This window comes from Osmerus eperlanus, chromosome 7 (assembly GCF_963692335.1).
Source record: "Osmerus eperlanus chromosome 7, fOsmEpe2.1, whole genome shotgun sequence".
Classification (NCBI taxonomy): domain Eukaryota; kingdom Metazoa; phylum Chordata; class Actinopteri; order Osmeriformes; family Osmeridae; genus Osmerus; species Osmerus eperlanus.
Window position 1 is genome coordinate 13,377,522 of NC_085024.1, and position 16,227 is coordinate 13,393,748.

At 43.7% G+C, this 16,227-nt stretch overlaps 2 protein-coding genes across 10 annotated transcripts in view; both read right to left on the reverse strand.

Annotated features, from left to right (window-relative positions):
- Positions 1 to 348: 348 nt before the first annotated feature.
- On the reverse strand, positions 349 to 12,773 carry LOC134023150 (myelin basic protein-like). Of its 8 annotated transcripts, none has more exons than XM_062465014.1 (7): positions 12,639 to 12,773; positions 5,502 to 5,606; positions 5,291 to 5,317; positions 4,915 to 4,944; positions 3,809 to 3,883; positions 3,614 to 3,632; positions 349 to 2,108 (listed from the first exon to the last, which is right to left on the reverse strand). In XM_062465014.1, the coding sequence occupies exons 1-6, from the start codon at positions 12,756 to 12,758 to the stop codon at positions 3,630 to 3,632; spliced, it is 360 nt and encodes a 119-aa protein (XP_062320998.1). In that variant the 5' UTR covers positions 12,759 to 12,773; the 3' UTR covers positions 349 to 2,108; positions 3,614 to 3,629. The 8 variants fall into 8 exon arrangements, with proteins under 8 accessions (XP_062320998.1, XP_062320996.1, XP_062321000.1 ...); XM_062465012.1 differs by having other exon boundaries at positions 3,809 to 3,892; XM_062465016.1 differs by lacking the exon at positions 4,915 to 4,944.
- LOC134023149 (myelin basic protein-like) overlaps positions 349 to 16,227 on the reverse strand; it is a 38,045-nt gene continuing 22,166 nt past the window's right edge. For both annotated transcript variants that reach the window (XM_062465007.1, XM_062465006.1), the window contains exons 4-7: positions 12,639 to 13,176; positions 3,809 to 3,892; positions 3,614 to 3,632; positions 349 to 2,108 (exon numbers count right to left, since the gene is read on the reverse strand). In XM_062465007.1, the coding sequence (XP_062320991.1) occupies positions 12,878 to 13,176 (299 nt within the window). In that variant the 3' untranslated portion in view covers positions 349 to 2,108; positions 3,614 to 3,632; positions 3,809 to 3,892; positions 12,639 to 12,877. The remainder of the gene's footprint in view (positions 2,109 to 3,613; positions 3,633 to 3,808; positions 3,893 to 12,638; positions 13,177 to 16,227) is intronic.

A 16,227-nucleotide genomic window follows, 5' to 3' on the forward strand; every position in this document is an offset into this window, starting at 1 on the left:
CTAAAACCATCTGTAGGCTGTGAGGGCCCACATCAGATCTGTGACCTGAAATAACCTTCTCCGATCTAAGATTGCAGAAGGGTAACCAGAAATAGTGCAACATAGAAGAATCTTCTAGAAATTGTGCATGTGTGTTATACACAAATACAATATTAAAGTGTGTATATATAAATAATTATTTTTGTTATTTTGCAAATACATTTATTCATTTAGCAGACGCTTTTATCCAAAGTAATACAGTAATTTAGATATATATTTCACGTGTACATATATTAAACATTACCGGACACACTATGGTGTGGTTTGTTTGTTCCTGAACTGATCAAACAGAAGGGCAGCAACAGACAGTTTTGTTGAATTTGTAATTGATTTATTTTTATTTCAAGTTAAGTGGCTGGTCATACATATATTTATTATAGGTACAACAATGAGGGTCTCGAGTTTAATTTACATTCATTCACAGGACCCATACGGAAATGCGCACACACACACACAGGTAACACACGTGCACAAGCACACACACAAACACTCGCACACACATGCAGACACACACACACGGAGATGTGTGTAGGAGGAATGGGGAGAGGCAGAGAACGCTACAGACTACACATGCCTATTGTACAGTAAAACACAGGGTTCCTTTTATAAACAAGGACAGTATAGTGGTGTTGGTAGTACAATGTTTATCTGTCATAACCTTATTGACGACTCTCCCTCATAAATTTCCCGAACTATCATCGTTCGCATCTTTTTCAGATACTTTGATATTTAGTTACAGTATTGAGCACCTTTGTGAACGTGTTTGTGTTTCAAAATCCACATGAGACAACAGGAAATCAGTTGTTTGGCACTTAGAGCAAAAAATGGCATCGCTTCAGCTAGCTGTTTTGTATTCTTTGTTGGTTCTGTTCTTTAAAGCCGGAGACCGTTAAAACAAAAAGGACGACGTGTCTAGACTACAACTACAAGCAGGGGGGGGGGGGGGCTTTATCTCTGAGCGCGCTCAGTACATAGGGTGGCGGCGCCAGCAGAAGCGTTCTTTCAGAGAAGAGACGCTGCCATGCAGGGATCAAACCAGTGCACTTCAGAAGAATCGGTTAGGTCTATGGTCGGGACAATCCCGGAGCCATCTCGTAACGTTAGTGTTTACTTCAGCCATGACAATCGACTGGAAATCAAATAAAAATGAAGCAGTGTTAGAAACTATGGACTATCATTCAGTCATTGTTACAATTTATTGCATAGATTTTTAGAGGGTTAACACATTTTTGTAACCACCGAAGTTCACAGCCAATAAGAGATCCTAATGTAAAACATGGAAGGACAGCACATTTAAGACGAGACATGATTGGCCAAGATGTGAGGGGAGGTGTTGAAAAAAAAAACACAAAGCCCAGTGGGCCACAATTATAAATGAGAGGATGAGTTAGTCCACTCATGAAACAGACTATGACAGGCTTGACCTGTATGACGAGAGACAATTTCGACAGGACGAAAAACCACTCTTTACTGAGCCAGAACTGGACCTGGTCATTCTGGGCCTGCTGACATGCTATTGGTCAGGTCAAAGGAACATCCACCATCTTTACCCCAGGTCCAACTCAGCTAGCCAGCCAGATCAGACATATTTTAGACACAGAGACACAAAGGCTAAAGCATGGTGGCTAGAGACCTATTTGACAGGTAACTTGAGAAGTACATGACACATAGCTAGACAACTATACAACAAGTAGCTAGAGAGTCATATGACAGGTAGCTGAAGACATAAGATGGAGGAATGGGGGGGGGGGGGGGTGGATGCCTGCAACTGCAGTTCACATGGTGGAGGACGAGGAGAAGACGGATGGGGGGGAAGAGGAAAGCTGCATGGGGGACACATGCCAGATGAGACAATGCTGAGACAGATTGTGTTGCTACTACCAGCCAAGGAGGGAAAGAGGCATCAGAGTTACAGTCTAGGTTAGAGAGTTAGAGAAGCAGGGAGAGATTTTGTTTTTCTTCTGTTTTCCCACTGTAGTCCCTTAGTTATGACATTTGCCCAGGCGCTGTTGAAAGGGGTGCAGAGAGGGACCTCAGCGTTTGGCTGGAGAAGCACTTCGACTTCCTCCCTGGAGGAGCAACGGGAAATGCATGAATTAGTTGAAAAGACAACAGAAACATGAATATATTCCTTCAGAATGGATCGTTATTGCAAGTCACAAAGGATTAATACTTCAAAGACCCTCAAGGTTTGTGTCTTCAGTTTTTCCTGACAGTATTGTGAGTGGTAATAAACATTTTCTGAAGCAAATGTTTTCCTCCTCTTGGGGACCTGACAAATAGTTTGCATCACTGTGGACACTGGATCCTTTGAGACAAAACTACCAACTTGCCTACTGGCCAAGAAGGCAGATATGATGTTCAATTTAACAGGAGCTTATTCCAAGAATAGACTAGCATTTTTTCTGTTTAGATGGTGAAGTAGGAGGGGCCAAGGATCTAAATGGTACACAGATTATACAAATGAGACAAAGCTTTGGGGAGAATGATTGGACTAAAGATAATCCATATCGTACAAAGCTGATAAATCTTTACACACAGAAAGGAGGGCAGCCTTTGCTTTGAGCCTTTCGAACAGCCATTTGAGCTGGAAATAATTATTGGTCAGAGAAAAACGAATTAAAATGCTAAACATGTAAAAAAAAAACTTTACAAAGAACTAATAGAGTGTAAAATGGAAACTTTTGTATCTGTTCATCACCATAACTGCAGTACAGTGTAGGCCTTTCATAAATTGTAGCTGAACAGCAGCTCCATTATCATACTGTAGCTAGTAATAAGTATGCCTAGCTATGGTGTAGTATAAGTAGGCAAGGTATACCTATCATAAGCTAAGGAGTGCCTTTACAAAATCATTGCACTCCCCTGCCACCGCTCCCCCCCCTCCCCCCCTCCCTCCCTCCCTCCCTCCCTCCCTCCCTCCCTCCCTCCCTCCCTCCCTCCCTCCCTCCCTCCCTCCCTCCCTCCCTCCCTCCCTCACACCTCTCATCCTTCCCCACCAAGCTAATTAACTGACTATGACTGAGCCTATCTTTTGCTATGCTCGGCAGGAACCCTGTTGGAATGAACCCAGGCCAGAGAAGATAGAGACTTGCTGGAGCGTGTCCCTCAAATTATCCCGCACCAATCCGTGAGCCTCACTCTCTTTCAGGTAAACAAACCAACAATATCTAAACAAGGCGCCCACAAGGATCGCACAACCTGAGTCGTGATGGCGGTTATGAGGCAGCGCAGCGCCGTCTGTGCTACGGCGTGGAATGTATCAGAAGCCACAAAGTCTAGAAAACATCCAGCCGATGATGGAATGGTAGTTATTGCCCTTTAGCGGTTAGCATAGCCCTCTCCAGTCGCCACCATTGCCAGCAATCAAACAGTATTGACACCTGGCTCTCCAATAGCCTTACTGGGCAGTAATGTTGCTTGCAAGTAACAAAGGCATTAACCTACCTTCAAAATTGCATCATATATTGTGATGACTATCTTTTAACTGTCTACCAGCTTGGAAAGGTGGAACATTCATAGCGATTTAAGCGTAGGCCTATGTTATTTGTCACTTGTCGGTTAGGCTACTCACTGAATGTGTGGTGTCATCACTGAGGTGGAGAAGATATTCAGAAGAGATCGAGAACGTGATTAGTGTGAAACATTGCATCATATACCAATCAATGAATGAGCCAAGAAGAATCGTCTTTAGAGATTGAGTTTAGGTTATTTTATCACTACGGAAGCTGTTTGTTTTGCAGGTAAAAATTTTTTTTATCAGGCCTACCATTTTGAAGATCTTGGACAGGGTTCCCTGGCCGTCAGTAGGGCTGGCCTTCTTAGCCTTGGCAGACTGCGACTTCTGAGAGCCCTTGAGAAGAGACAAATGAAAAGAAGGGGGGATGATTAGAGTGAGACAAAAGAAGGAGGTGGAGAGAGAGAGGGTGAGCCGACAGAGACGCTTTCAGGACAGACTATGGAGTGTCCGGAGCCTGCCTCAGTATCAGATCCTAGTGTCTATTCCAACCCACCAGTCAGGGATGGACTGGAGGGAGGCCAAACTGAGCCCAGATCATTAATGACTCTGACCCGAACAAGATCAGTAGGCTATGAGTCAGCGGTGTGTCACTTTACAATAACATAAAAGGGTTTCATGTCAATGCCCTCTGATACAATACATTTTAATCTCATCACCGTGCCTTGAAGATTGATGTTTAAGATTGAGAAGAGAAACCATCGAGATGAAACCGAGATTAAACATCTATCAGGACAGATTTTTTTATTTCTTCGAAAATCCCTTGGGGAGAAGAGATTAAAGGAGTACTCTTTCATCTCACGCTCACTGTAACATGCACACACAGACACACACACACAAACACACACTCCAGTTCACACGCCGTTAGCTGTTAAATGACTCATAACACCCACAGCATCCACATATCAGTAGAAAGTGAGGAGGACGATGGAGCAGGATTCATGTCACCAAACAGAGAGGGGCTTTGAGAACAGGATGTTGACTGTTGCTTCTGGCGGGGGAGTGGCCTGGGCGGAGGGAGATTAAACAAAGGAAGGAGATGGAGCTGGTAGGCATGTATGCATAGATTACTGGGGATCCAAAGCCTCAGAAAGATAGTATTATATGAAGATGGCTCAAAGATTTACAGTGAACGGTTTATGGGGTATACAATATTGACAGTTTGTAGTCGGTACATTTTGTAGTGTACACGTACAGTATATCTAGCCAAAGGTGCAATGCACCAGAAGGTAGTTTACGGGGCAGAAACAGAGACAAGTGAATCTGATGAGAGACGGGACCTTAACCCACCCCCCAACCCCCAACCAGTAGCTGGTCGGACATGACACCTCTGTCTGGAGCAGCGGTTAAACACCTACCAGGCCTAGCTTGGCTTGGAGTCCCCTCCACTGGCAAGGCAACAGACAGACAGACAAGTAGAAAGACAGGTAGAAAGATAGACAGGCAGACGGGCAGACAGACAGACAGAGGGACAAACACACACAGAAAGACAGACACACAGACAGTGGGAGTGTATGAGTGAGTGAGTGAGTGGGAGGGAGGGAGGGAAAGGGGGGCAGATAGAGAGGAAAGGGGAAAGACAGATAACGGCAGCAGGGAAGGCCTGGTTCAGAGACACAGCGTACAGTATGAAACAAAGGCCAAGGCACACATGATACTTCTCGAAGAAAACGGCATAATCCATTACTCTGCATGACCATGAGACGGAGCAACGTGATGGTGAATGTGACTCACCCTAGACTTGGGAGGGGCAGGGGACACCTGATGAGAGAGAGAGAGAGTCAGGAATATATTGCTTTTTAGAGCAACAGCTCCACTGGCTGTGGCATGGAAAGGCCGACCAGACCACAGATTGAGAAAAAACAAGCATAGCTTTCCAATGCCTTTACAAAGTTTGCAACGTTTTCAACGGGAGGTCCCCTCAGAAGAGTTAGTAAAGACTCACAATGCCTCTGAAGAAGTGCACCACGGCGTTCTCCGCGCCGCGCTTGCGAGGGGACGCCGCGGTCGGCCTGGCAGGGGAGGAGGACAGAGCTCCACGGAAAGACCCCTGTGGGGAGGTGGGGGGGGAGTAGAAGAAGAGAAAGAAGAGGAGAAAGTATGGGAGGATACGAGGATGGGGGTGGGGGGTGAAATAGGGGAAGGGTCAAGGAAGAGGGAAGGTGAGGTACAGTAGATCATGTTAGAAAGTCACGTCAGCGTCAAACCTACAGAGGATGGACGGACAGTTCTAGAAAAGCTCTGTGGCTCAGTTCAAAGCCCCCTATGGTGACACACATGTCACCATGGGAACCATCGGGAGGCATATTGCCTAGCAGCGGGAGGGTCAAGGAGGCATTTTCACTGCCGTAGAATGCCTGTCCTTCCATTTTAGTCTCTCCCTCCCTCATCCCTCTCCTTCACTCCCTCCCTCCCTGCATATTTGCTCCCTCTATCTCACTTACTCTCAATACAGCCATCCCCTTGGCTCCCCTGTCGTGATATACTCCTTCAACCATCTCTCCACCTCCTTCCCCTGTGCTACTCTGCTCTATGACTCTCTCCATCCTTTCCTCCTTCCCTCACTTGTTTCCTAGTCGTCTCACACTGATAAACTCTCAGGACCCCCCCCCCCCCTCTTCCCATTAACAACAACATCACGTCTCAGGCAGACTGATAATGGGTGTGAAAAAATCATTAAAAAAAAGCTCTCATGAAGACGTTAAAACCAGTGCAGAGTGGCTCTACCAATTCAGAACTCAGAATATCAATATCAATTCGCTTGCAGTTCTTTTTGTTTGATCTCTATTCTTGTTGCATAATTTTTGTCTTGTTGTTTTTTTTTACTGCTATTTCGTAGGAGTTTTTTCATGTCTTCTTTAAGGGTTTTAGGTTGGTTAAGGTGCAGTTCAGTTGGTATGTTACCTCCTCTACAACATTGCTTGTTAAAAGGGCTATACAATTAAAAAAATATTTGAGTGAAAAGTGTGTCATTGTAGAGGGAGACTCTGATTGGTGGAAATAAAGGATCAAAACCAGTATTGTTTACGCAGGTCTATGCTGTAAAGCTGGTTGGAGATCAGTTTGGGTACCGTGGGGGTAATTTCTCCAGGTGGCTGAATCTTTCTTGGTTCCTTCTGAAGACTGCTGTTTTAGAAGTTTGATACCTTTGTCCCCATTGTCTGCTCAGGGAAAATAGGCATACACACGCTCATAGATTCATTTACAAACACACATACACAAAAATGCACACACACAGGCCTCTGCACACATATACCCATGCATGCATAAACATAGTCTGTCTGGAGAGGAAGGATGGTGTGATTATTCGCAGGTAAATAAAGCTCAAACCACTACATCATCTCTTTAGACCCTCCCAAAACATGATCTTCTCCACACATGGCCTCCTACTGCAGGGCATGGGAGGACCTCCCATGCCAGTTGTGGCATGATAGGTGTAAACCAAGCCCTCAGGCCTTTGAGGTAGGCAGCCTTTTGTGCTCACACCACCAGCTCAACACTTGGTCTCCGGTTCTGTCAGAGGGCTGCGTGACTCAGCGGCACGATGCCACGTCAACGTCGGAGGCAGAGCAGAACGTCCACGGGCGGCTCGCTCCTTAAAGCAGCAGGGAGAGAGCTGATGACACGACGCCGTGTCGTCCAGATGTCACGACACGGTGCCGCGTGTCTCACTCACGCTGCAGACAAGAGGCTGTGTCGGGGATCGCTTAGTTAGAAACTACAGTTGATAGACAGAAGCAAACGGCGAAAGATGGCCTCCAAAAAGGGGGGGACGGGGAACACACAGATGAGTGGAAGGAGGGAAAGAGATGGAGAGACGACAAAGGAAAGAAAGAGGTGGACACAGGAGAATAAATGAGCGCAGGGCAGGTGGCGTGAGTTGATAAAGGGGCAAAAGGGAGATAAAACTAGAGAGAACCGGACGACAAGAGCCTCCTCTTGATTAGGAATGTGCGTCAGGGGCGATGTCATTCCAGGTTAGGATGTGCTCAGTCATGACTCTCCACAGACCGTGCGGTGTCCGGTTGCACTTGCTATTATCTCAGTCTCTACTTTTCCTACAGAAGATGGTCGTGTTTCGAAGGGAGCCAGGCTGTAGCCCTGTGGTACTACAGAAGCCCTGGAGGAGGGTCCTTTCAGAACCAAAGAACAGAGCCACGGATAATTGCGTGTTGGGCAGGGAGGAAATGTTCTTTTCGTTTGATGTTTGAAGAGAATGAGAGATAAGTGTGTCTGTGTGTGCTTGTGTAAGACTGCATTCTCCTGGGCCTACAGCTCAGACATCAATGTTTCTCATTTTAGCCAGAGAGGAAGAACATATACACCATACATCAAACTGAGAAACGTCTCATTTACAATCCCCATGCATGATTGGGTATACATTATGGCTGACATCATTTTATGTGTGTGTGTGGGGGGCATAGCAGATGTGTGTGTGTGTGTGGAGAGGAGGGCAGCACTGTCGAATGTTGCAGTAGCAAAGAAGCAGACCTGGACTCCAGTGTTCCCTACTGCTGCAACCTCTCGTCACTCCGGAGTGAAACACAGCCCAAGCTGTACTCACAGGTGTGGAGGTCAACCATGAATTAACATAGACTTTTAAGAAATGATAATGAAATGAAATTGGTTACCTGAGTAATTGTTTGTAGCATAGAGGATGTGGAAACCATCATTAGCTCTATAACTCGATATAATACTGAAGGGATGGATATGTGGGAACAAACTCATAGAAATAAAGCAGCAAAATCACAAACAAACAATAGAATATCATACTGTATCACAATTATTTTAATAAACAGCTGCTAGAGCGATGTTGACCCTTAAAAAGTTAGCAACATAGGAAAGGTCTGAGTCATCGTCAGCAACAGTTTCCAGATAATGGACTAGTCTGACATCAATCAATAAACTAAACACTCAACTGCTACAATATCCGCTTACTTAAATTATCCCTGCGCTCAAACATTGAAATCACCACATATCTAAACTCCTGAAGCTCTTCTCAAGGTTTAAGATTTCACCACACAGCATCAATTTACCAAGAAATTGATCTGACAGGAAACAGGAAACAAACATCACCTGTAGGGTAGGGTCCAAATTTCCTGTACCCTGATGTATAGTATAATATATATTTTTTATGATACAGGTGTTTTAGTCTTTATTTCCATAGCAAAAAAGTCTGTATTGAAACGGACAGATTTGAATGGAAAACAGGACAAGCTAGTTCACTGGAGCAAACCCAGACACCACAGAAAGCTGATGTGTTTTGTTCAGAAAATAAAGTCTCAGATGGCAATTCTTGAAACAATTTGACAAATAGTTTCAATTAATCTACCGAATGAGTGCGCTCACACGTAACGTGTTACTTGACTACAAATTATTCCCATTCTGAATTCTTCAAGCTAATTAGTAACAGCATAGTTGATTAACCTTAACAAATACAAAACATTTCCGCTCATGACTCTTGTGTCAAATAACAACATTCCTATTCTCAGCAAATATATCTACTGCTAATGCTATTTCTTTTCCAATAGGCTTTAAACTGGATAAGGACAAATGACAAGGCTTTAGCTCAAACTTTCCATGACTATAAACTACTTATGCTACTTTAAATAAGATAAGCAGATCTCTAATGAGGTTAACATATCCCCTCTTCTTGCCTCAGCTGAGCGTTGTAACATTAGCATATTTTGTTTTACCGTTACTGTACAATACACTCCACTGGGCAGGTTGCTTCAGATTCTCTTTAACTGTCGACAATACATTTATTATTTGATGTAAACAATTATCCTCCCAAAGAAAGGATTATACCCAATTATAATGCAGCTCAAAGCATGTGAACCTCCCAGACTGGAGTTAAGAGTCCTTGCATCCCATCCCTTGTATCATGAGTGGATTATAAAAGATAAGAGACATACTGTAGACATAAAGGGAATTAGAACAATGAAAACAGTGCTGAAGGTGATTGTTAAAGAGTTTAATCAAGCCGTAATCCAAAAGCCCAGAGACCAGGATTAGGTTAGGAACAGGTCATTGGTCATTTACAATTCACAGGAAGTACAAACAACAAGCAATGGTTGGATTTTCTCAACGCATTACAAAAGGGATCAGCAAATTAGGATCCGACCTGGGTTTAGGATGACTCCTACACGCTCTTAGAACAAAATGCTGCTACCTTGAGTCATAACAGCAATTGCACTGTCACTGAATGAACCATCACATTACATCAGTTTAGCCTGTAGAAAGGGGCTTTAATGTAATTGGTCTGTCCACACAAGCAAGGGGGTTTGCAAACTTACCATGCTGTCCAGGTTATATCCACCCAATACAATTCAATCACGTGAAATGTTATCATTGTTCTTTTATATTTCAGACTCTTAAAGTGATACCCCTCATCTTTACCCAGTATTGTATTTGTATCTGCCGATGCAATAATATTATTAAATTAATACAAATCAATGACTTTAAAATATATATATATTAAACTTAGTCATGAGAATAGTCATAAATATCCAAAACAGTGGTGGAAAATAGAGTTACACTACCCTTAAGGTCAAGTTCAACAGCAACTGTTTTGGAATTCCAGTTTAAACTCTTAACAGAGCCGTTAGGACGCAGCTTTCCTCTAAAAGATGGGTTACCTGGGTTTTATGGTGAACAATAGTTTTACCTGGATCAAAACTGGAGAAAGGTACGTCAACCTGAGTTTAAACTTGGTGACAGTGCAATTGCATCAACAGCAATTTTTACCTTTTTACTTGTCAGGGTAAAAGACACACAGGTGAACCTGAGGTGTGCTAAATCCAGCGAGAGAAGAACATCTCTGACAGGCTTTGGACCAAGACACTGGGGTGGACTGCAGTATTAATTGAGAAACTGGAGTTAATATCTGAATGGTAAACAGACATGCTAAAGGTTGCATTATTTTGACACTAGCTTTGACAGCTATACAAAGATGTACATTATGACACGGATATATATATATCGTCTTGTGTTTTTTCCATTTGTAGTGGAGTAGTAGCTAACAGTGCTCATGTAAACTCTGTGAATTTACTGTATTACTAAACTTTGTCATTTGGAGTCATTTGAAATCCCACTCATTGTCCAGTTCAGGTAGCACTTAATATTGGATTCATTTCCTGAGATTTGACAAAAAAGGTATTGTTTTCATAAACTTGAAACGTCCCATTCATAGCAAAGTGTCAAAGCATTGACATTAAATTGAGAAACATGTTGATTTAACCCTAAATTGTTAAGTATTAGTAATTTGATAATGGCCATTGGGAGAACTCAAAGGACTATTGGTCATGATTATTTCCATTCTGACGTATCCCATATGTTAAACCGTTTTTAAATATGACAACCACTTAAAGGAGCTAAGTATAATATTATAAACAATACCGTTTGATACAATGTTCCACACGGTACTTCTCAAAGACTGCCTTTGATCAGTGCCAGTAATACTGGAAATGAATACCTGTAAACCAACTATTTGAACTGTTTAACGTCTGGTCGTCCTTCAAAAGCTGAAGTAAAAATATACATCTTTTAAGTTATTTTCAACTTTTTAGTAGCAGATTGCATCTGCTTTAGGCAACAGAGGTGGGTCAGACCTATCCATACTTGAGATATTAAAAACTATTAGTCTGAAGGCAAACCTTTGGTCTAAATACCTTTTTATACCGTAGCTTAAAACAAACCAGAAAACTGCTAAACTATGAAAACTCTTTCTCAGACGTGATATTAAAGAGACAGAAATACAACATACAACATATTGGTAAAGTCAACACTAACAGTTTTGTTTTGTCAATCCAGGACACACTGATGATGTTCACCCAGCAGATGTACATTTCAGAAGTGTATTTCCATTAAGATAAAAACAAATCTGATATGCAGTGGTGAGGGAAGGGCACAGGCAAGTAATAATAAAGCAATAAAAGAAAATATGTAAAAATGGCAATTTTACTATCTATCCAACAGGAAAAACTGTCCTTTTTTGTTAAGGCTTGGGACAATGCAAATTTTGGAAATTTTCAGAAAGAGATCATCTTCAAGACCATGTTCTAAAAACAATGAATGCTAACTCTTACCCAGTTGAGGTCAACTACCCTTCCTCACTGGGTGGACTACAGGAACAGAGTTGAACAGCAAAACGGTTTCTCCAGTTTACTGCCTGGAACTTTGGCTCCCTTCTTTGCGGACCTAATTCTGTACCGTGTCTCTCTGCTAGTCCTCCACTTACCAGGCACGGCAGACACAATATGTCTCACCAGCTCAGTTTGTTTAACAATTTTTATAGTTATCCATATCTTCTATTCTTTTCTGTACAATGTATGTTATAGACCAGTGTTTTGTTCAAGAGAAAAAAGAGAGGGTAATATACTTTTCACAACACTGTTCTCCCTGTTACTGGTCAGTGTCTTAATCTGTCAACAATTTTAACTGTCAAGCTGTCGGAAAAGTAGCAAATTGCCTTTCGGAACAGTTTCCCAAACGATGACATGATCAATAAACTAAATAAGGATATAAACAATGTTACTGATAACAAGTCATTATTTTTCAGTACCTGACACACAACGTGCAACAACTTAGTTTTACACTGTATGAATAAACATATATATGATTACTATATATAATTACTTGCTAAAAGAGAGCAAACAATGGCAACTAAGAGAAACCAGCCAACAACGCTACCATTCACTGGCACTAAGAGTAAGACCATAATGTACCACAGATACTAGAGCTTAAATTAAACAAAACTGTATCTTTGACAAAAGTACCACATCAAAAATGAACATTTGAATTACTCCAATTCACAGCCTTATCTCCAACCACACCCAAAGCAGATATCCAGTGTCTATTATAGTAACAAATATATCATTTCTATACAGTTTTGAGAAATCATATAAACATAAAGACAAAAACGCAAACCAAAATAATTTCCTTTCTTTCAAATTCTTGCATCGTGTCAACATCAAAATCATCATTTCAGATCCGTCCCTGAGGCCAGAAATAGGAGTGTATTTTGTATAACTGCAGAGTGAGCTGTGTGTATTTGTCCCAAATAACCCTTTTCTGTCCTCACCTTGCTCTTCTTCTTCTTGTCCCCTCCAAAGAACTTCCCAATCTGATCCAGGAGCCCCGGAGCCTGCTTCCTGCGCCCCAGTCCAAAGGCCGACTGAGCTGAGCTACTAGCAGAAGCCATGGTGCGATAGGTGGTTGTTTGGTTTGGGTAGCGGTAGTATACTGGTCAAATACAGGGCTCTGTTTCCCGAGGGTGAGCGAGAGAGTTAGGGGGGAAGAAGAGAGAGAGAAGACGCAACTCTAGTCTAGGTCCTGCTCAGGGCTCTCCGATCCGCACTCCGAACCTGCTCCACTGTGCTCCTGAATGGTCTGCAGCTCATCCGATTCAGAGGGCCGCTCTTTGAAGGTGTTGTCCTCGCGTCCCGGGGCATCTCGGGAGAAGAGGCGGACCAGGTGGGGGCGGGGCGTGGCGCCGTCAGCGTCAGCTGTGTTGGCGTCGGTCCAGGCCTGGCCGGGCCCCTCTGCGCCCGTGGAGTCGGCCGCCACCGCCGTCTCCGAGACGCAGCCATTGTTCTGGTTGACATCTGCCTCGGCCAGGCCTGTGCAGAAACAACAAGGGTTATCTATGGAGTAGGACCAGCATGGGGCATCAACAAGCAGCCTGGGGGACAATGAGTCCTTTTCAGTGAGCCCTACCCTGGGCTTGTTCCTGCTGCTGGGAGACCACTAAGGGACCCGCATTAGACCCACAGTACCGCAGTGTAGCATGCACCTATGAGATGATATCCCAGCTGGAAGACTGGTTCAAGTCTGTTAGCAAGGTGTTTTGGTGTATTTCACAGCCACCATTCAACACTACCGAAAGTTGTGTGATGTATATAACCGTATTATTTACTGGAAGTACAGTATGGTGGTGACACATCATGTACCTAACACCTAAGGCCGCATTTGTGAGCTTTCTTGAAACGTAAGCAATCAAATAATTCTGTTGTGTACACTGTGAAAAAAAAGGACTGATTTGCGATTTATCGCCGAACGCCTTATGCTTCTTGGCATCCCATTTCTGTTTGTTTTCTCCGAGCAAAGCCAGGGCTGTGGCCGTTGTACTGACACAGAAATATGGTTATGCCTGTAAACCTCCATACTGTCGGAGTCTAGCAGGCACAGGGCATCCAGTACAGACCTGCCAATAAACAATACTCCTACTGTCCCCTGGCCGGACAGAAACCGTGTAGAGGAACACCAGCCAATCTGAATGCTAATTTCGTGGGAACACTGGGCCATTGTCAGCCCCTGCATAGTTACTTCTGCACAACAATGGGACCAATGTCCCTAAAATAACTCCTATAAGTATGGATTTTCAGCCCAATGCACAGTGACACTTATCTGATCGGGGACTTGAGCAGGGAGCAGGCAGGCTGGAAGCTGTGCAGGGCCCAGAGTACAGGACTTCAGAGGGTTCCGTTGACATGTTGCAGGAGGCATGACTTCAAACTGACAATCCTAGCTAGAGGTGGGGTATGTCAGGAGAGTGCCTGTTGAATTTGGGAAAGTACCTACGTCAACGCGCCACAGGCAGACAGTCTTCGATGGGAGTTTTGGGGATCTACAACAGCAAATTAGCCTCGTTTCTGACAGATGATAGTGTCCTTCCTTATTGACCACATAGGTCATCTGAAACAATTCAACGTTGAACAGATAATGAGGAATGTAAGATCCACGAGTATGAACAACCAGCTTCAGTCCAAAGCCAGCCAGTCCGAAACTTGAATTAATCTATCCACTAAGTGCATGATTGGAACCCAGGGTTTTCAGTAATAATGACTGCAGATCCTCCGAGATCCTCCAAGAGGAATTGGTACAAGAGCTAGCTGTCGACTTCTAGGTGACATGACAGCTCCCCTAGGCCGTTCCTGCTGGGGCCAGGGAGAATGTGATAGACTTGCTCCTCTTTCTAACCTTCCAAACTAGCAAGCAATCAGTTCCTATCTCTCCTGGGGAAGGATGGGGACAGAAATAGGGGGAGGGATGACAAAGGGATGGGGTATGAGCTGGAGAGACGGAGAAAGTGGAAGGATCGAGGCGAAATAAAGAATTTCAGTCACCTTTATGATTCATCCATCTCATTTCCTCGGGATATCAGTTTGACCTCCTCTCTTCTCTCCATCACTGCCTCTCACTTGTTTCTTGCACCAAACACAGAAAGGACCCCCCTTTTGTGTTCTTTTGCTCTCCTGTCTCTATCTTTATCTTAGTTTATTTGACTGAAAGAAAAGTGCTAAATAAACAGTTTATCTTGCTGCAATGCTCATTGTTTACTTCACAAACTTTCTGGAGGGTTTATCCTTGAAACTTTACTGTCTATGGACGGCAAATGATCGAATATCCCCTTTTCTTGTCTAGTTTTTCAGCAGCTGTTATTTACTGGCAGACATGGAACTGACTTTAAACTGTACTTAATTCATGTATGTCTTCGAGCTAGTGTAGTCTGATTTGTTAAGTCTATTTACTGTTAAATTTTAGCCTATGTATGCTACATGTTTGTCTATCCAGAAGTATATACTAGTTTATCTGCTATCTGCTAGTCCTGTATATCTGCTAGTCAAGTCAATCTGCTATCTACTAGTCTATCTGCGAACAGTCTATCTGCTATCAGCTAGACTACTTCATTATGTATCTTCTATATAGTAGTCTCTCTGCTATATGCAGGGGATCCAATCAGCTGTTGCCCTGCTCTGTGACTTTACCTTTCACTTAATATTAATAGCAAACCCAGTCTGAAAGTCAATCATCTGATAGCACACACTGTCCCATCTTAATGAGTCAGAAAACTTGCTGTATTCAGAACTTTTTTACACCTTCCTCATCCTTTTTGTCATCTAATACAGAATTGCCTGGGGTAGCATTTCAACTATGAAGGGTTTCTGAGGAAGATTTCTGTTTTTTCTGTGACCACTACCGTGAAAGATTAGACATCCGAGCCAGTGGTTGCCTGTGGCAAGATATTCAAAAGTAACCCATGATCCTTCAATAAGTAGAGCATCGTTTGTATGTATCCCATGTATAAACGCCTCTGGGAAAAGTTGTGGCAAAGTAGAAAAGAGAGAGGAAGATCGAGAGAGGAAGAGAGAGACGAAAGTAAAGACGAAGTCAGTTTGACAGATGGTTTGGAGGGCTACTTTGTGGCAAACCAATACCCACTGCCCCTGAGGAGGTGCCACATGGAGCAGAATGTTAGAACACGGCGGTGTGTAAACTGCGACCCGGGGTGATCACCCAACACAACCACGCTTCACACTGTGGGGAAAAGAGGGGATGAGAGGAGATCCAAGAAGAGGAGAAAACTAAAGGAGAGGAAAGGATATTAAATAATAAAAGGGCAGAGGAGAGGAGATGACCCGAGACGAGAACAGGCGGAAGGAGAGACAGGAGGAGGAGGAGGAGAGAGGACACGAGAAGACAATAGACGGCAGGAAAGGAGCCGACGGGAGGGGAGACGGACGGAGAAGAGAGGCGAGGAGAAGCCACGAGGGACGCTGGCCTCATTGGCGCCGACTGCGTGCATAACCCTTCCCGGAGAGCGAGCGAGCGGTGGAATGAAGGAGAGGGAGTTAAGGAGCAGACGAGTGCTGCACCTGTGAGGGGGTTAT